The following is a 21,253-nucleotide window of genomic DNA, read 5'->3' as shown; positions in this document are numbered from 1 at the left end:
TGGACACTAAGCAAAACCAGATTAAATCTTTACCTTGGCATGCAGGCACTGTTCAAGTCTTTCTCAACCCAGGCACATGCAACCTGTACAGATGAGAAGGGCCATTTCTATATTTATATAAAGCTTAAAGACTGAGGAAGTGAAAAGTAATTCAGGTCTGAAACTAGAGGATCTTCTCACTGCAGCTAAGAAATATAAGTGTGTTTGGTGATTACAGGTAACTCAAATTTAAGACACTCAAAAGAAGTTTAGACACTCAAAAGAAGTTTAGCCTTCAGAGGGTCACAGTGCTCTGAATTTGCATTTCCTGCAAATTCAGCTGTATTATAGTTCTTGAAATTCAGTATCTAAAAACATCACCCAAATTTTTGTGATTTTTTTATTTTAATTTTTATGTTAGTGGTTACTGTTTGCAAGATTGTATCAAGCAATTGAGAAAATAAGCCAACTGAAATTGAAAATGGATCCACATTAAATAATATATTGTACTTTTCTCAAGCTTATCTTTAAGCTCACAGACTTGAGTATGGGGAAGATGATCATACGTCACCTCTGTTTCCTTCGCCAAGTTTCAGTATGTTATGCTAAGTTCTTAAGAACCTTCTGAAGCTCACCTTGTTGTCAATCTCTGCAATACAGCTCCTTGGTGAAAGTAACACGTAGTTCTGAATAATAATTTAATGACTTCAATGCATTTTGATTTCAGTGGCTGAAATAATTTTCACCCTTAAACATCTCAGACTCCTGCCTGAGTCACTATAGATCTCTATTCCTGTCTGTCTTGTCATCCTGGAAGTTCTTATCTCATATCTTTCTTCAGCTCTTTGATTTATTTGTTGTCTTTGTCTCCAACATCTGGAACCTATTTTTTGTTCTGTTGCCTCTGTGTGTAACACAAATTCTTTAACTGAGCTCCACGGATCTTCACTGTCACCCAGAATCAATCCCCAGTTGTCTTTGCACATTCCTATGGTCCACCTACCATTTCTGTTTCGTCCCTTCCTTTGCCAGATATAGATACTAGACTTTATGAGAAAACACTTGAAATCACTTTTAATCTTTGTGAAACAGTTTGTTGTTTGAACTGTGGAGCTGCATAAAGGTTTGTATTAAGAAACTGGTGGAGAGTTACAATCATTGCACAATATTTCAGGGCAAGGCACACTTAAAACCAAGAATGTTATTTCTGGATGGGTTTTTGTGCCTGTGGTGATCACTTCGGAAGTGTATTAAGAGGAGACACAGTAAAAACAAGGCAAAGAATATGAAACTCTTAGTACATGGGAGGTTGGTTTAAGTGGTTGGAATGATAGTACTCAGTGACACCTGAGTATCACTTCTCTGTTTCTAATAGAGAGCAGAAAAGAGATTCTGAGGTGGCAGGCTGCAATGTACTAAACTGAAAGATACATTCATGTTTGGTCATATATTTCTACAGATGTTATTCTTCAGTCTTATAGTCATTTATAGATGCTGTAAAATATGTATTTTTCTGTTTCAGCCATTAATGAATTTCCTGAAGATGTATTTACAAATAAAGAACGGCAGCAAGGAGGGGTTCTGCTTCACATCATTGCTGTAAGTTTTCTTCTACTGTGCTTAATTTTTGTTTTTCTTGTATTTTTTTATTTTTTAAGATGTCAGTCATCTTAGTGCCCTTACTAAATAGACATCTGTATTAAGCAATCTAATAATTTGATTTCATTCTTCTGGTATGTCTATATGGTACAAATGCTCAAAAGGAAATATTTATTTAAGAAAATGACGCGGGTCTGAATTTTCAGTGTCTGCACATTCATCCTCTTGGAGATAAAATCCTGGGCCCATGGATCACAGAGGGATTTCTTCCACTGACTTCTATTTGTTTGCATTTCATCTTACATAAACAGAGTTTTGAATTCCTTTGTTGATGACATCATCCACGATATGGAAGATTCTTGATTCTCCTTCTTTTCTATTGTGCCTCTATGCAAAAGATGCAATTGTAATATAAAACAAACAAACAAACAACAACAACAAAAAAAACCACCACCAAACTGAATAATATAGAAAAAGTCATGTGGAGGTTTATATTTTATTACAGAAAAAGCAAAACAAATAAGGCCTGCAGGGTCCAGCTTTCCTTTCCAAGCTCAGGAAAAAAGAAGCTGTTTTTGATGGGTAACAGAAGGATTAGGCCTACTATGTAAACAAGAAACATAAATCCATGTAGGACAGTGGGAGAATCATGTGTATGCATGAAATCAGGGTCAATACTGAGAGGTGTGGTGCAATGAGCCATGGTCACTTACTTCCAGGTGTGATTATTTCTTTTGTGTTGCTAATCAACAAGGTGTTGCTTTCTCTTCAATTATTGGTCCAATAATCAATTGAAAATATTAGGGAGGAGTACGTAACTTGGTAAAGCCCTTACTGGTACTTTGCTGTCTGTGAATTCTTTTGAGGCACCCTGTTCTTACAAACTGTGGTATGTCATATTCTAGGGTCTGGAAACCATTCTCGTCCTACATGTAACCCTGGTACAAGAATCTGCTTTTATGCTGTAATTTGATCAGCAGAGATACTTTTATTTGGAATAGGATAGAAAATGAAGCTATATATTCTTGCTAGTCTGAATAAATATAGCATTGTCTTATTTTTATGTAGAGGAAGTATCTGAAATATTTCCTGAATTTATTTTCTTACAGGCTCTGTACATGTTTTATGCTTTGGCTATAGTATGTGATGACTTCTTTGTTCCATCCTTAGAGAAAATTTGTGAGGTATGTTAACAGACTTTATTCCTCTTTTGAAAATTCACTTAGAGAACATCAGAGAACTAAACATCTTGTGCCTCCATTGTTTGGAGTTCCTTCCTCTGATTTTTTTGGCCTCAGTGCTTTTCAAATGATTTGGGCTTTCCAACAAAAATCTAACCTGCGGTCTGGGCATATTGGTCCCCCAATTTGCCACATTTGAAGAGAAAAATCGAGAGATTTAAGATGATCAGCTGGCAAAATCCATTCTTAAATACCTGAAGCATGTAGATAGGATGGATATGACATATGGATGAATTGAGTTTATTGCTGTACTCCTAGTTTTGAAATTTACTTGTGAAAAAAATCATGCATAGACAAATTAATGTGTTGGCTGTGCAATTTTAATTGCACATCTGCCACTGTATCAGCATGGGAAAAGTGCTTATGTGTCCTAGGATGAAGTGGAGAAAAGAGAGAAAGGATAGAATGCATAAGAAATGCATATATTGGTTTGATATAGAATGAGAATACGTATTTTTATGTCCAAAAATTTAGTAAATGTCTTTACATAATTGTTGAAAATATGTTGTAAAATCACGTGTAGGTTTCTAATTAAGGGAGATGATCAGAGAGGGTAGAGTTTGTACTTGGCAAGAAAACGTTATGTTAAGTAAGGCTTTGGTGAACTACTACAAAATGCATACAAAATACAAAACCAGATTTTGTTTCCATTTTGATGGCAAAGTGGAAGACTCATCTCCTTCACTTTTAAACAAGTGCATATGACCATTTTCTGAAAAACTCCTGTAGCTAGCAAGGGAAGTCTATTTTCGTATGGATAAATGCACTGAATTCCAGTTAATGTTACTTGGAGCCATGTACTTCTACTTATCAATAGAGGGACAGATGGAAGAATAAAGGAGGCAAGAAGTACCAGCAAAACGTTCAATAAGGATCTTTCCCTTTTCAGATGTTCTTGTCTTCAGCACGTACCTTATACACTATATTTAAGTTGTACCAGTTGAATTGTACCAATTAAGTTGTAATTGATCTCTCTAAAAAATCATTGCCTCTTTTCTCATATTCTGCTGAATACTGAGACAGCTAAGAATTCAAATAGTTAGCATGCTTATGTTTGAGCTCCTTCAGCAGTATGACTGGTTAAAGATCACATGGTAGAGTAAGAGCTTGTGTTTCTGTTTTTTCAGCTTCTGTAGGATGCCATTTTTATCAGCTTAAAATGTTGCATACTGACTGAGAAATCCACGATTTCTGTACTTGTCCTTATGTCACTAACCACTTCTCTGTCCTTGGAAGAGAGGTGAGGTACTAACAATGAGCCTGGAGACTCTCAAAACAAAAAGCTTCTCCGTGAAACCTTCTTTATAGTTCAAGGGAAAGATCCTCTGTATGAAATTGATGCAGCTCACTTGTGGAGTTAAATGTTTCTACTGGTCTTAGAAGCCTGAAGGATCTATATCCTATTAGAGCTTAAGAGAAGACACTGTCATAAAAATAGATCTAACTGCTGTGCGCAGGCCTCTCTGTGTCTAATTGGACTAATTTTGTGTGTGTCAGTGGACTCACTTTTGATTAACACAGTTGTAAGTGAAGACAGAATTAGGCCTGCTGTTAATAAGATTCATTCACAGAGATTATATTTTTCTCTTGTCAATTTTGAAATTATAGAGACCCCAGGAATTGGCCTTAATTCTTGAATGATTGTGTTTGAAGTATCAAAAGTGAATTCATGAATGCAATTTGAGTTTGCAATCTTTCTGAGTCTGCAGAAATGCTTTTCTCTAATCAGCTACAACTAAGCCACAATCAGATAATGGGTTATTTATAAGTACGTAGTATTTTCTGATACCTCGCTGGCTTAGGGTAAAAACATTTTACTTGTCCAAAGTCTATTTGCCTTCCCAAGAGGCAGTGTCTGTTTCTGTATCGCAGTGACTGATCAATCTTTAATAGCACTGTGGCCAAAAATGATGGGCTTCTATCTTTGCAGCTACAGAACTGTGCAATACAGGCAAAGTACCAATTATACCAAAAATAACCAAAACTTCTCTTCCAGAAACTACATTTGAGTGAAGATGTTGCTGGAGCCACATTCATGGCTGCAGGGAGCTCCACGCCAGAACTGTTTGCATCTGTTATAGGTATGGAGACCACACACTAGTTTTCATGAGATCTGTTAAAAAAAATCGGCAGCAGATCAAGAAGAGGTATCCAAAAGTAATACTATTCTTCTGTCAATTTATAATCAGCAATTGCAGCTGTCAGCTAGTCTGTGGTTCATGGTATAATTAACTACTCAAAATATCTCATGAAACTGTGAATCTCCTCTCAAAACACAGGGAGGAATGGCTGATTCTGAGCATAGGAAGTAAAAAAAGAGATTTATTGCAGTCCCCTGAGAGAGAATTTGAGGTATTTGATGCCTCTTTTGCTTCTTTCTTCACAAATAAAGAGAATTAATTTTAGCAAGGAAGTAGGAGAACAAAGAACAGTGAAAAAGAACAAATTAATGTACAGATAAGTCAGATCTGTTAAGTCGGAAGGACATGATGTTCTGTGTACATTACTTACGGATTTTTTCAAGTAATCTCTGTACTATTAAGGATTATTTTTATAGAAAGGAGGTCTAGATGGCAAAAACAGTACCTATTAAGAGAAAGAAGGGCATTGGATTACACTGGTAGGGAAGGAGGAAAGCAGCAAATATGATACATCTGTTTTTAGTAAAGCTTTAGTATTTTTCTGCTACTATAGTGACTGACATTCTTACACACTTTAGGGGAATACAGTCTAAAGGAGTGCACTATATTATGTCTAAATTATTAAAAAGCGGTTTTCAAATATTAGTAATTAAAAGCTAGATTTAAAGCTGGAGATGGATCTCAAGACATACTAAAAATGTCATAAATAACTTATTTTTATGAATAACTGGAGTGAAATGATGGGAACTAGATGGAAGGCAAAAACAGGATGAAGAAAGATCGTGATCAATTTGAAATCAACAAAATGAAGTTTAATATCAGCAAATGAGAAGCATAAAAGAAAGGGAAGTGAATATATATGTAAGGGGAATAATAACTGGTTGGAGAGCTATATATCTAACAGCGCCTTGATGTATTGCAATAGAAGCAGGTGTTGAGGAATAGTTGATGGTGGGATGTTGCAAATAACAACTGATTATATGTTGGGCCCAATTTAAAAGCCTAAGTGTTATAAATTATCCTGCTTTGCTCAGTTCTGCTAGACAGCACTTGGGATATTGCATCCAGTCTTGTTACTGTGCTTCAAGAGAGTTGCAGACAAATCAGAAAAAGTGCAGAGATGAGGAAAAAATGGTAAGATGTTCAGAAATTATTATATTGAAGTAAATCTTGAAAAAAAGGTGAGCGTAAGTCTTTAAGTCTCTCTTCAGTGAAAGATTTAAAGTACAAGTAAGATACAGTTTCTAGTGCATTCAAGTTATCTTCTGTCCTGTCACAATGCTGAAGATTACTCTAGGTAATCCATGGAGATCTCTTCCAACCCTTAATTTTTGTCATTCTCATATAATTATGTTACCAATAGGTATTTGAGGGATTGATGTGTTCAGTACTAAAGGAAATGTGAATGTTGGTATTAGAACACATTAAGTTTGAATCCTCATTGCCCATTGAAGTCAGAAGGCACACATGACTACACACAGATAGCTATCCATTTTTTTAGGAAAGAATCTATTATTACCATGAGACGTTCCGAGAAGATGCTAAATATTGAATGCCTGAGAGAAAGGTTTCTGTGCTTTGTTATACTGTGTGAAATGAATTTCATGCTCCTGATGTGATTGAAAATGTTTTTCACTCATTTGGATTATTACACCAGTAACAGCCAACCTGTGAAATGCAGGACTTAGTGTAGAGCTACCTAGCTAAGAAAATTATTTAATTTTAATAAGTATATATGTGTAGAGATGTTCAGCCAAAAATGGGGAGCTGCTAGCTAGACTAAAACTACAAAATATTCTGTGAAGAACTGAGCATTTATTATAAAGCTTGTTTTCTAAAAATTCCAAATGATCTGTTATTCTTGGGTAGCACGTGTTCTGAATAATTGCCTGTGGCCTAAAAAGAATGCTTATTTTGCTCATTCTGCAGGTGTATTTATCACTCATGGAGATGTAGGAGTAGGGACCATTGTTGGTTCAGCAGTTTTCAACATCCTCTGCATTGTTGGTGTCTGTGGACTGTTTGCAGGACAGGTTAGTAAAATGTGTATGTTTGTGGAGTTCAGTTGCTTATATTTTAGGTGTTTGCATGATCAAATATTTAAAACATATTTAACATATTTAAAAAAAATAAAGAAAAAGAGAACCATTAATTTCAACAAACAAACAACCAATAAGCTGGCATGGGGAGAAATGTCAATTTTGGAAAGAATTTACGTATACCGTGCAAATAGCAAATGTTTCTACAAAGTTCAGCTGAAGTTTCATCACTCTGAACATGTAGTATACAGAGGAACCTGATTCCTTTTCATACAAGACCATGTCCACAATGAGCTGATCAGTTGCCTCTGTTAATCCTTCCTGGTACTGATTGTGATCAAAGAATCTGGGACTCAGGCATTAGGTTTAGTCTATCTACCCAACAGACTGTTAGACTGTGTATCAATTCTGTTCTGTATGAAGTCCGATATGTCCACAGCTGGAATGAAGTGGGAACCATTGTTTTGCTGTACTACAATGAATTGTACTTCAGAGTTGAAATTATGGCAAACTAAAATATTATTAGTAAAAGAAAAAACAAACAAACAAAAATTTATTAGTGGAAGTTTCTATATGATTTTTGTCAGTGGTGGTTATCATAGATCCATTGTTTAACAAACTCCTATTAGCATAAAACTACTACTTGTTCCAAAATTGTTAGTTGTAATTCTGCTCACAAATTCTGCTCACATACCTAAGTGATTTCAAGGTGGAAACCTCTGTTTTGTCTTTAGAATCACTTAATTCTGTTGTCTAAAGCTGTGATATTTTTCAGGTGGTTTGTCTCACCCAGTGGGCTGTGTTCCGGGACTCTGTGTACTACACGTTATCTGTCATTGTACTTATTGTTGTAAGTAGTTTTCTTACCAATTAGACTGTTTCATTGCTTGAATTTTTGGAGACCAATCTGCCAAGCACGCTAGTAAACAATTTTTTCCCAGCTAGTTTTAGTGGCATCCAGAAGTGAGTGCTAAGCTCTACAATGTGATACAAATATGAAACCTTCATACAGCCCCACAGAATACATGCCCACCACATCTGTCAGTGTCCATTCATGTTGTACCTACAGCCTGTAAAGTTCTGCAGACTAGTAGGCTCTTGTTACATGGTGCAGTTAGCACTCTCTTCTGACTGAGGGGACCGCTAGTGGAGATAAAAAAAAAAAAATAATAATTTAAGCTGCACCTCTATTTTAAATAGACAACGCGGCTACACCTTGCTTCTACAGTAGTTTTATTTTACAAGTTCAGGGTAATTTTTTCTAAATAGAGCAATGTGAGGTATCACTTTGTTTATCTACAACAGTGTAGTAGATCCTGAACATATGCTTTTATAGTGTCCGGTAGCAGGGAAGGGAAGAAAGTCTGATTTGTAATAAGTATAGATCACTAGCAGTCCAATCAGTTACAGGAGCTACACAGCATCATAAAAGCATAGAATGGTTTGGGTTAGAAAGGACCTTTAAAGATCATCTAATCCAACCTCTTTGCCATGGGCAGGGACACCTTCCTCTAGACCAGGTTGCTCAAAGCCCCATCCAGCCCGGCCTTGAACACCTCCAGGGATGGGGCACCCACAGCTTCTCTGGGCAGCCTGTGCCAGCGCCTCAACACCCTCAAAGTAAAGAATTTATTTATATCTAATCTAGATCTACCCTCTTCTGGGTTAAAGTCATTACCCCTTCTTCTGTGTGCCCTTGAAAAAAGTCTTTCTTAGAAGCCCTCTAACTACTGAAAGGTTGCAAAAAGGTTTCCCAGAAGCCTTCTCTTCTCCAGGTTAAACATCCACACTCCCTCAGCCTTTCTTTGTAGAAGAGATGTTGCAGCCCTCTGATAATCCTTCTAGCTGTCCTCTGGACCCACTCTAACAGGTCCATGTCCCTCATGTGGCCCCAGAGCTGAACACAGCATGATCATGTCAGCTGCACCACTCAGCTTGTTGTCATTCACAGTCTTCTTGAGGGTGCACTCAATCCTGCTGTCTATGTCATTAATAAAGCTATTAAACAGTACAGACCCCGGGGAACACTGCTCATCACTGATGTCCACCTGGACATTGAGTCGTTGATTGCAACTCTCTGGATGCAGCCATCCAACCAATTCCTTATTCACCAAATAGTCCTCCCTTCACACCCATATCCCTGCAATTTAGAGACAAGAAGTACATAGGGTGGAGTAAAATGTGTGTAACCACTTGGTCTAAAAGCAGAAGTGAAATGTCTTCCTCTTTTGCTAAAACTAACTGTTAAAAGGACTCAGAGCCATGTTTCTTCAAAATACATGATTTCACTATCATTTGCAAGTGCACAGCATGCATGTCTTTCTCACACTCACACTTTTAGTAAATAATATTTGTAACAATCACTGAAAAGATACAAGTTTGGTGCTTTGGAGCTGTGAAAGTTTTGGTTAGAAAGGGTCCGAGGGGGAAAACTCCAGTAGCTTCTGTGTAGACATGACTGATATTTATTAAATAAATTTAAATGCTTTTCAAGATAGATCAGAGACGTACATTTATGTTTCCTGTTTTTTTCTTCTTCTAGTTCATATATGATGAGAAAATAGAATGGTAAGTTGTATAAGCCATTCCTTAGAGTGCCATATTCACCATGAGACTGATCAGTTAAGAGTTGCAGTGTACCTAGATTTCATTCATGCACCGTGTAGCACATCTGGATTTGACACCTAGGAAGTCCAAAGTATTTTCTTTGGTTATATCTTTTATGATGATCAGGAGAAACTAAGAACATTTTAAAACTTGGAAACATTAACTAAGTAAACAGGCTATACATAAGACTCAACACGTGCAGGGAGTATAACCAAAGTTCTTCTGTTCTTATCCTAGTTGTTAACGTTTAGGGAGGTACTAGGTGTCCTAGAGAACAGTACGAGGTGGGATCCTAGTGGAAGATGCCTGAATTGTACTAGATATTTAATGCACATTCCTACATAAAACTTATGAAGGATACAGCTGTTTGAGTGGCCTTTAACACTTTTTTTTTTTCCTTTTTTTTTTTTTTTGTCTCTCTGAGGTGGGAAAGCCTTATACTCATCATTATGTATTCATTCTACATACTTATCATGAAGTAAGTGCTTTTCTGTTCCATGTTCCCTTTAAGTGTTGATTGACCATCATTCTTTTGGTGTGTTTTTATCCTTGGCCCTTGACGATGCAACTAGTCATGTTTCTGTTTATGATTCCCTGCGTTTTCATGCTTTATCGGTTTTTTTTCCAAGTATGTGCTCAGCCAACAGCAAATATTTTCATGCATCCTTTTCATAGTGCACTGAGGTGAAGTAGCTTGTAGAAGCAGTTGAGAGGAAGTGTCATTATACAAAGATTATTGAAAAAGTCCACAGGATTGTAAGTGCACAGCATGTCAGCAGTTACACATACGCTGTAACCTTTGGAGAACAAAGGCAGACAGATAGAAAGCTAAGCATGCACTGATCTTCAAACTATTTCATACAAGATTGTGTATGACATCCTTCTTGTGTACTGTCACAGCCTCTTACAGGAGAGTCAGAGATCTGACTGCTACTGCAAGGATCTGTGAGTCCACCTTTAACTGGAAGTTGCTGAGACTTCTCCCTTGGTGTCCTGCCCTGACAAGCCACCCTTTTTGGGTGGCTACCTCAGGTCTTAGCAGAGTTCATTGACAGCACTCTACAACCCCATCCTAGTGCTGAAATTCTTTAGGTTATGGTCAACACTCCCAGAAACACTCAAGTGCCTGCCGTGGGGAACACTGTACTGAGAGAGACAGTGAGGTGAACTGAGAGCTGGTGCAGGAGGAAAGAGCCCATTGTACACTGAATGTCCTGACTCTGAAAACCACAACTCCAGTGTTCTGCCTTCACTGAATCTGCTCTTGTCATTTCACATTCTCATGAGAGAGGCACAGCTCTTGCTTTGCTATTATCCTGCCAATGAATTGGATAGTCCTTTCTCTTAGCTTCATATTAGTTGTCAGAGAACACGCATCTACGCTTTGCTGCTTGCCTGCATAAGTTGTTCTCAGACACTCAAAGTTTGATGAGGAAATGAAACAATACAGCCTTTTCAGACCGTTTTCCACTTTCAGGTACAATGTGAGGATGCAAAATTTCTTCACGCTCAAAAGCAAGAATGTTGGAAATGGTGACACGGTCAACAATGAGCTGGAAGATGGTAATAAATATTATGCCTCTAGTTGTGATGACCCATCCATTCCATTACTATGCAAAGGTAAGGCTGAGCAGACAGGACTTGGAAAAAGAATAGTTCACAGGATATCCTTTTTATTTCTCTTTAATGCTGATTAAGACAGTGTTATGACTCAATCTTACATACAAATATTTATTGGATTAACTTGAAAATTCAGTCAGATCACCAGTTGAAAAAAAAAATCAAAATGTTATTTTGTGAGGATTGGAGATTCTGAACACAAGCTGCTTTGCACATGGCCAGTTTTGTTTCCTTTTTCTCTCCTGTTCAGTGATGAGCATACAACACTATGAAAGAAATATTTATTTATTTATATATTGCCAGGAAGAAGGTTATTTTCTCTGAAAAAAACAAACAAACAAAACTAGTTTTGGACTAAGAGCTGAGGCTTGGGTCTTGATGGAAAGACATGCACAGATCAGTGGGCAAGAGGGATTACATGTTGAGTTCAGATCTTCAGGAGACTGGTTTTGACATGACCAAATAGTTCTGCATACATTGCCAAGCACATATGTAAAATTGAGAAATGCAGGTTCTTTGCATTCTGTGTCTTTATCATAAAGGGGAGGAAGATAATACCTATCTTTGGGTACTGAAGGTAAGGAAACATACCTGGGTTGTTTTTTTTTGTTTTTGTAACTTTGTTTTTATCATTGTCTTTACCCCTTCTCTATTCCTTTCCCTCTTTTCTCTGTAGAGCAAAATCATTGCTACATTAAAAGCTCAAACCATATAATTCAGTGAGCTGTTGAGCTACTTTTAATGAGTGAGGTCTCCTTGCTGTATTCTTTGCAAACATCTCACATTCTAGGAGACTGAACTCAGCAGAAATGTAGACAACATTTGGAAAGGTCTTCATTTAATAAAAAGTAGTGGCAAACAGGAATTTATAGCATATGCAGAGAATCCTGCTCTTTCCTGCTTTTAGTGTTTAGATGGGGTTTAGTGTTTCAAGGCAGGTAGTATCAAAGATTTATACAATGACAGCACAAATACTCTGGTCTCAGTTATGGTGTTTAGACAATAGTTTAATATTGATTTAAAAATACTTCTCAAAGCATAATTAAGTTAAGATGTCTTCGAAATATTTTGATCTCATTTTACAATGAATTTTTGTGCACATTGACTGTGACGTAATGGAGTTGGATATGGAGATATGGTCATACAAGGTTTAGAAGATATGTGCTAGGGAATTTGTTACTGATGTATTCCAGTGGGGACACAGGAAAAAGGTGATCCAGCAACAGAATACAGATATTAATGATTTTTACTTTTGAGGTGTTTGTTGGGTTCTGATGTCTTTAAAGTTGACTTAAGTCATACACTTTTAAGATTCATTCCCTACAGCCACTCTGTGGTAAAGGTATGATAACACAGACCGCTTGCCTGTCCACCTATTTCCTTTCTAGGAAATGTGAAGGTTATTTACTGCTTGTGAAGAACATGTAGAACTTCTAGGATAAACAGCAAGAAAGCTAATGAAAGCCTGGGCTCATGAGAATGATTTTTCTATTAGTTGCTGTTCACACCAAATTTCTTCTTTAATTTTCTTACAAGATGCACTGAGACTGCAGTTCAATCTGATTCCTTTTGCCTTCTCCAGTACCCATTACACAAATATACGCTGCATTGGAGGGACCATTGTTTGCAGTGTGAGAGTGTAGATATTATCACAGGTAAAGAGTGGAGGACATGAACAAGAGGCTAAGGAGATTATGGGGTTGGAGTAGGTTGTCAGAGAGGAAGACGGCAGTGTTAGCCTAGCTGCTCTGTAGATGGGCGCATTATGTGTCAAGAAGCTGTTCTGGAAAACCATCACATGGCTCCCTGTTCTCTCTCTCCTGTTGGATGAAAATCTGCCATGTGATGTGTGCTACATCAGTGACCCGCTGTTAGTTGACACCTGGCTGGCTTCACAAGCTGAGCTGCATTTTCTTCAGCAGCAGCTTTCAGAAACAGCAGCAGTGCTAGTAACTGGGAGAGAACAACTAGAGCTGTCCTCTGCCTTCTGTCCAACCAGTGGTTAGCAAGTTTCAGGATCCACTGAAAAACCTCCCTTGGCTTCACCAAGGTGTAGGTCTAACCATAATGATTTTCCACTGTGGTGAAATCTGATTACTTCCCCTCAGAAAACAGCTTCTTTGGGAGAGGAACATTTGTTCTACCAAAGATTTTTTTCTGTTGCTCGATGTGCACATAAAAGGGGAGTTCACAGTATATACTATATAGCTCTCTTCTATGCTTGTAAGTTTTATTACTTTCCATAGCTTCCAGTAGTACATTATAAAAGCTCCCACTACTGGAGTTTTGCAGAGAAAAGGGAGAGCTTTTCACCATTTTCAAGGACCAGTTCTACACACATGGGTTAAAGCAAAGTTTTAGTACTTTTTGAATAATAATTCATTATAAAATGCAAACATGTGGCTTGGGTTTTACTATATTGACCCAAATTTCCACCAGGTGGCATGGTTTGATGTCTGCCTAAAAAGAGAAACTTGGAAAAATGTGAGTTTCTGAACAGTGTGATGTGGATACCTGATCAGGAGTCAGCTAAAGTCAGCAAGAAGCTTTCTGTTGACTTTGACAGGGCTGTTGGTGATGACCCTCTGTGGTGAGGTGGAAGTTTAGATACTCTATTAAAAGGAAAAGCTGTTCTCAGAAGATATTTGTCTAAGGTATATCACAAAGGAGAAGTGAAAAGGCTTTTCACTGTCACACATTTGTAAAGATGTGGGGTTTTTGCAATTTTTAGATGGAGCCCGTTTGTTTTGTATGGGGCCAAGATATGTATATTTATGGGCATATGGAGTGAGACTGAAGAGCTGTTAAGAAAATATATGAGCAATTTGCTGCAGAAACTCAAAACAGCTGCAGTTAGTCATATATATATATATATATATATACAGTGATATATTTTACATCATTGCTGAGGTTTTATCAAAGCTGAGTATGTTTTGTTACTGTCTCCTTATTGCTTTAAGAAGCAGTTCCAGAGTAACTGCAATGCTTTCATGCTTTTTTCACAATGCTTTAAGATAAAGAAACACTGTGCAGACTTGACTGAAGAAACTCACTTGAGAGCAATTAATCTGATGATACTGTTTAAAACATGTCTGACCTTTTCTCCTTACCAGGATTGCTGTCAGACATTGCTTTTTCTTTGTCTAACTACATACAGCAAATGCTAAGCTACTGTGCTTCGGTCATCTTTGTCAGGCCTGGTTTCCAGGTAGCTTGCCTGGCTATATATAGTCCTTCACAGGAAAAGCTGCTATGCACTAGCTGTAAAGTCATTGGAATGGCTGGGCTTCTCATTTGTATGATCAGTTGCAGTACTCAGCAAGGTTAATTTGTTTTAAATGTCAGAAGGGGGTGGATAATTGCTCCTTTATGTTTGCATTACCAAATGCAAAATGACTACTAGTTCTGTTCTCCGTCAGAGATTTAGCTGCAAGGCGAGACTACACAGTGCCTTCTTGGAGGACACATTTCCTTGTGGAACCAAAGATCTCTTTATGATTCCTCAGGTGACACCAGCGTACTCATTGAAAACTCCTTTTAGTGAAACAAAGCAAGACAGTCAAATGCAAGAGAGTAAAAGATGTAGCCATTTACATCTTCATTTAGATTATTTAGAGGCTTGCTGGTTTTTTCTTGTTGAATAATGATGGAAGGATACTTTTTTTTAACTTCAAATATGTCAGAAGATGCTTTGAGACAGCAAAACCTTTATTGCATGATGTGATTTACATGCCTGCATGGATCCAGTCTTCTTCCTGAAAAACAAAAATATTTCATCACTGTAACAATGTGAACAATAACAATGTAGATCTGTGTGTTTAGAATAGGTCCATTTTAATTTCTTTGTTTGAGTTGAATGTTTCCTTAGATTTCCTTTGCTTCCTGGCTGGAATCATGCACTAATAATTATCTTTCACTTCTACCTCCTAAATTCTCTTCCTCTTCTTAATGTAAGTAACAATATAAAAGGGGAGTGGGAGGGTGAAGCTAAGCTAAGCAAAGCAGTAAAAAAAGTCAGCAAAGAATTTTTTTTTCTTAACATATTGTTACTTGTAAAAAATATTTATTGCAGTCATATACATATCTTCTGCCCTGCTTTCTAACACCACATGGGTATGTCTCCTGTCTGCTGAGCCTTGCTCTACGTGCTACATGTAGTCTGTAGCATTTGTGAGAATATTGGTTTGTTGTTAAGCTTTCAAAGTCCTTGCCAGTACTTGTGTTGATTCCCAATATAATTTTGTCTCTCTGTTTGTGTTCTTACATCATAGAACAAAGCTCTTAATCTCGGTACAATCGTTTATATTAACAAAGACGTATTTAAGACATTATTTTTGTTCTGGACAATTGCTGTTTATCATCATTTCAAGTCTCGTCATGTTAAAGATACTGATAATATTATGTGAATTCCTTTCCAAAAGGAGCGAGTACAACATTAGGGACTCCTGAATGTGCATCAGTAGCTATTAATCACCCTAATCCAGTAGGATAGCTTTATAGATTTCGGGAGTGCAGTCTATGTTTTCACAGTGCATGTGCTTCTGGAGAAGGCTTACAAAGCTGTAGTGGGACTTAAGCACAGAAAACTGGTACTACAAAAGGAGTAGCTGGGTAAAAGCTATTCCCACCAATCTGAGAGTGGGTTGGTGGCTGCCTTAGTCGAGTGAAACCCCCTTTCAGCATGTGGTCTAAATGAGGTGCTCCTCCAATGAACAGGTTTACCAGGCTGCAGAAATATTGCACGAAAGTCATTGGATTTGCATTCAGGCATTCAGATTAGTGTTACCCTCTGCCTGGGCCTGAAAACAATGAATCTGGGTGACAGGAAGCATGGATCTTACTACAGCTAACTCTGTCCATTGTGATCATTAGTGAAGGGGATGCAGCAGTATGGCAAAAACAGTGTTGTGATGGTGGATGAGATCATCTGCTCCAGTCCCCCCAAATACCGGTTCCCTGAAGCTGGGTTACGGATTATGATTACAAATAAGTTTGGACCACGCACCAGAATGCGGATGGCAAGCCGACTCATCATTAATGAGGTAGGTTCATTATGAAAACAGTAAATGACTATGAAGCAGAGTGGGTCATGCTCATTCTGGAATTCAGATTCTGCACTGTTTCTAGAGATGGGCCAGTAGCCACGTCACAGCAGATGTGAAGATGGGTTCCCAACTGGTGGTACTGCTTGTCTTAATAGGAGGGAAGTCACTGAGAGGGACTCCCTTCTCTCCCTGCCAGAAGATATTTGTTTCAATGTGTGTGTGTATGTGTGCACATTCAGAATTTATCTGCAGCAGAAGAGTTGTTTTTGGCCATTATGAAAGTGGTCAAGCTAAGAAAAGGTAATGGACATGCTAACCAACAAGTGGTAAGAACTGCTTAGCACTATGTCCCATCACATCAGGATGTGATCACATCAGGATGTGATCACATCAGATATTTGCCTGCCTTTGTAGTCTTCGTAGTTGTCAGCTCAAAATTAAAATGGACCAAAATCTTTTCATGAGGGGAATTTGCTTTGAAAGGTTTCAGTTAACTCTTAATTAATATACTGTCACCACTATGTATTGCTAGTTTCATACCTTGCAGCTGAACTGACAGGATTGGCCAAGTGACACTGTTCGCAGCTTGCATGAAATACTTTGGATGAAATTTTTAGTCCTGCCAACCCTGGCTTCTTTGAAGGCACGATTTTATCCTTTGCTGCCTACAACATCAAATATGGGAGGTTTTTACTCTGGCAAATAAATTAATTTCAGTAATTTAGGAAATACAAGCTTTAGCAAATTCCTAGAATCTGAACATCATAACACAGTTCATGTGTCTCCCCAGCATTATGAACACCCCACCAAAGGAATGCAGCACTCTAGTATATTTGTAACAAAAGCTCAATTTAAGAGTAAAACAGTGAAATATTTTTAGGTAGTCAGCTTGTTGGTGTACAGTCAACAGCAGGGGAAGGTCAGATAGGGCACACAACAGCAGCTGTCTCTGTTAAAATTATCTTTTTAAAGTAATTCATTGGTCAGAAAAAAAAATATATTTCTTAATGGCTATGTGCCTAGAGAGCTGATACTTGCTTGCTGTTCAATATCTGCAAAAGGTGTTCTCTATACCAGGATATTTTGGATCTATATTCTTATGTATTCTCACTACCAAGGTGTTGCAAAGTATTCAGATACAGTTTTCTCTATTTTTAATTACTGCGTGTTAATACTGGTTTCAGATTTTTTTTTATTATTTATTTATATATATTTTTTTTTGGATGTTGTGTGGTTGCTTTATTTTTCAAGACAATTGAGAGGACTTCATAGAAGTTGCAAAAAATTGTCATTAAAATAACGGCACTTATCAATCCTGCATTATCTCACCTAACAAACTAAATTCTTTTTATTTTCTGCAACAGTGTGAAGTTACTGTTACATCTCACATTCTCCAGTGTAGTAACTGGTATATATAACAACATTTAAAACCTATCATTGCAATTGTACTACATATTGTGAATGTAACAGTTCTAAACATGTCTGTATGGGCAATATACAAGCTTTGTGAGACCTTATATACTTGGACTAGGACAACAACAATTAATCTTTCTTTCTGAACTAGTACAGTAGGAGCTTTACATTTACCTCAAGGAATGGGGATGGGAAGGAGGCAGAAGACTTTGACCTGACTAGGAGAGATCTCAGACAATGAGTCATTCGTAAGCCATCTTTAGTAGTGCAGAAATATCTTGTTACCACTAGATTATGGTGCTGTCACTGGTATGAGTGGGAATTGCTGAGTGAGAAGTGCTTCAGAATAAGCATGTTCATTAAAACATAGTGTGTAAGAACAGATACCGCAGCTTTGTCGATCATGGTTTGAAATGCTCATGCCGCTAATTTTGAGTTGCATGGTTAACACTGACATAAAGACAGAAAGGCCACAGATGGTTTTGTTTGTTGCTGAAAGAGGAAGGCAACACAAGAGAAGCATCACGACTCACATGACTGGGGCTGGACAGAAAGCATAACCCAGGGTTAAGAAAGTCAAGAATAAAACTTACGGCAGTTTTGTCTTTTACACTGTGCAGCGTCAGCGGTTAATCCAATCTGCCAATGGCTCAGGCAAACCACTTCAGAATGGGAGACATGAAAATATTGAAAATGGGAACATCCCTGTGGTGAACCAAGAGGAGGAAAGTGAACAGGACAATCTGTCTCCATTTTCATTGCCAGGTGAGTTTTATTTTCCAGATGTTTAGAGCAAAGAAACAGAAGAGAATTAAAAGGCCAAACACTGGGTTATGGGAGTAGACAACATATGCAGGCAGAAGAGGAGGAAAGGGTTTGGTTTGTCTGTCTGGAGGCTGGATTTGATGACAGTAAAACAGGACCATAAGCTACATGATTAAAAGGAGATCTCAGGAAAGTGTTTCCCAACCATCATGCATCATGTGGTAGAAGTGCTGGTTTGCCAGAGGTAAAAAGAACACATGTAAGGCAGGTGTATATTCAAAAACTTGTCACGCCGACCTGACAGGCATTGCACTGCTAGTAATTTTGAATTGAACGGTTAATACTGGTCTACTGGAGATTACTGGAACAGAAGCAACTAGGTATATAAATGTATAATAACCTGACATTATAACTTGAATGTACGGGAGGTTTGGACAAAGAGAAAGAAAGATTTAAGGGGAGAAATAGTGTTTACTGTTTTTTTAAGTTGATTAAAATTCTTAGATCAGCATTATCTAATAATACCTTCTGAAATTTTTTGGAAACTCTCTGGTGTGAAGGGCTATATATAACCAGTTTCACTGTGTTGGAGACCACATTGTACATTACAGGTTGACTCTCCCTCAGCTGTTTTGGAGATTAGACAGCAGAGATTAGATAACCTATCACAGGTATGTAGTCACTAGTATTCCCTTACACACTTACTGTTTAACCCCAATATTACTTGGCATAAATTATTATCTGATGCAGAGAAGAAGGAAGAATTTTCTACATCTTACATGATTCTAATTTCTTAGAGGTTCTATTTGCTTGACTTACCATCATTTTGGAAGAGATGTTTGTGAGAGAACATTGAAGCATGCTATGCAGAGATTGGATAAAACCATGTTTTAATGTGTTACTGGACTATGTGCTCTTACAGGAGCTTCTTACAGACAGCAGTTACAGGCTTTCATCGGGGATGAAGAGTGGAAACAAACTGATTCATAAGAAAGGCCCATTAGATGCGTTTCTGATAATAACAGCGTGAAAAAACTATTAATATTCTATGGCGAAATAAGTGGTTCCATATCTTAATAAATCAGATGTTTAATAGACCAAATGCTTTGAACTAAGAAGGGAGTTATGAGTTCTGTCATTGACCTTTTTTAATGGAGTTTTCCTGTATTTTTTAGAGAGTCTTTCACGATAATTGAGATGTAACAGGCCAAAGTGGAACCATTGTTGATACAGTTCACACTGGAATGGAACGAAAGTTCAGCATGAACTCAAACAGTTTGTGTAAAAGTGATAAAGTGATTATTTAAAATATTCATCATTATTTTCAGGTTTTGTTACTCCACTGTTTTCTGGAGATAATTTTCTATTGGTTGGATCATCATTCCTCAATTGTTATGCTGTATTTCAGTGCCTGGTAAAATTATGGAGAACTGTGTGCAGTTTTGGTTGCCACAATATAAAGACATAAAACTATCAGAGCTTGTGCAAAGGAGGGCAGGGTGAAAGGTCTGGAGGGCAAGACGTAAGAGGAGAGGCTGAGGTCCTTTGGGGCACTATTGTATAAGAAGGACATAAAACTATGAGAGTATGTCCAAAGGAGGGCAACTGAGATGGTGAAAGGTCTGAAGGGCAAGACTTATGAGAAGCAGCTGAGGTCCCTGGGTTTGTTCAGCCCCGAGCAGAGCAGGCTGAGGGGAGGCCTCATGGCGGCCTGCAGCTCCCTCACAAGGGGAGCAGAAGGGCAGGCGCTGAGCTCTGCTCTCTGGGGACAGCGACAGGACCCGAGGGAACGGCATGGAGCTGGGACAGGGGAGGGTCAGGCTGGGGATTAGGAAAAGGTTCTGCATCAAGAAAGTGGTTGGGCACTCAGACTCCCCAGTAACAGGCCGGCTGAAGTTCAAGAAGCATTTGGACAACGCTCTGAGAAATGTAGTTTAATTTTTAGGTATTCCTATGTGGAGCCAGGAGTTGGACTTGATGATCCTTGTGGGTCCCTTCCAACTCAGGATATTCTATGATTGTATTCTGATAGAGAAATCTTCTAATTTTCCTTTCAAAAGTACATTTGTAATAACCTTGTGGAAAATGTAAAGAAACAGCATTATTCTTTGTTGCTTAAGTACTGTGGCACAATGAGTAGCCTAAAAAAATCCTGACATTTGAAACTGGCTTTAGAGAAAATTTTCCCAGAATCCCCTCTATTTTTCTTTTGATATATTTTCAGGCCAGGAATAAGGCACATATATTTTCTAAAGATCAGAACTTCATGTATTCTTTCAATACATAAATAGCTCTATGAAGAATAAGCACTGAAAGGACTTTCTGCATCAACTGCTTGCAGTGTGATAAGTAGAAAATTCACTTTTTTTAAGAACTGCAAGAGAAGTGGCTATGAATTGGCCCAACCCCCCTTTTTTTTGTTCACTTCTTTAGTCACCTTTTTTAGCTTAGTTTGGATTTTGACTTTCTTTCTTCAAATTGTATGTTCTATATGCTTTTGAAAGAACAAGTGTTGTTTTTTTTAATGTTTGTTTTGTTTTTATTTTGTTTTGTTTTCTGAAACAGAAATACACATAGATGAAATTTAAAGCATTGCATCATCTTGAAGTAATGCCCTGTTATCATTTGCTATCTGTAAGATTTGCTTATTATTCTCCTTTACACCCTGTGGTGTTGCTTAGTAATAAAAGTAGGACTTTAGCATACAGAAATAGAGAAAAAGAATAGCACATGAAAACAGACCTAACTAGTCTCTTGCCTAGATTCCATATGTCAAACATCCAGAGATATTCACCCCCAGGGTG

General features: G+C 37.8%; 1 protein-coding gene across 3 annotated transcripts in view; it reads left to right on the top strand.

The window, feature by feature from the left end:
* Positions 1–21,253, top strand: part of SLC24A4 (solute carrier family 24 member 4) — a 92,014-nt gene that overhangs the window by 51,754 nt on the left and 19,007 nt on the right. The window contains exons 3-12 of one of the 3 annotated variants that reach the window (XM_032189337.1): positions 1,502–1,578; positions 2,688–2,762; positions 4,816–4,900; positions 6,890–6,993; positions 7,775–7,849; positions 9,542–9,567; positions 10,031–10,084; positions 11,084–11,226; positions 16,099–16,268; positions 18,305–18,449. In XM_032189337.1, the coding sequence (XP_032045228.1) occupies positions 1,502–1,578; positions 2,688–2,762; positions 4,816–4,900; positions 6,890–6,993; positions 7,775–7,849; positions 9,542–9,567; positions 10,031–10,084; positions 11,084–11,226; positions 16,099–16,268; positions 18,305–18,449 (954 nt within the window). The remainder of the gene's footprint in view (positions 1–1,501; positions 1,579–2,687; positions 2,763–4,815; positions 4,901–6,889; positions 6,994–7,774; positions 7,850–9,541; positions 9,568–10,030; positions 10,085–11,083; positions 11,227–16,098; positions 16,269–18,304; positions 18,450–21,253) is intronic. The other 2 variants (XM_032189336.1, XM_032189335.1) reach the window with 2 other exon arrangements.

The sequence above is a fragment of the Aythya fuligula genome, chromosome 5 (genome assembly GCF_009819795.1).
Source record: "Aythya fuligula isolate bAytFul2 chromosome 5, bAytFul2.pri, whole genome shotgun sequence".
Lineage (NCBI taxonomy): Eukaryota > Metazoa > Chordata > Aves > Anseriformes > Anatidae > Aythya > Aythya fuligula.
The sequence above is the reverse complement of the archived record's forward strand: the minus strand, read 5'-3'. Positions and strand labels throughout refer to the sequence as shown.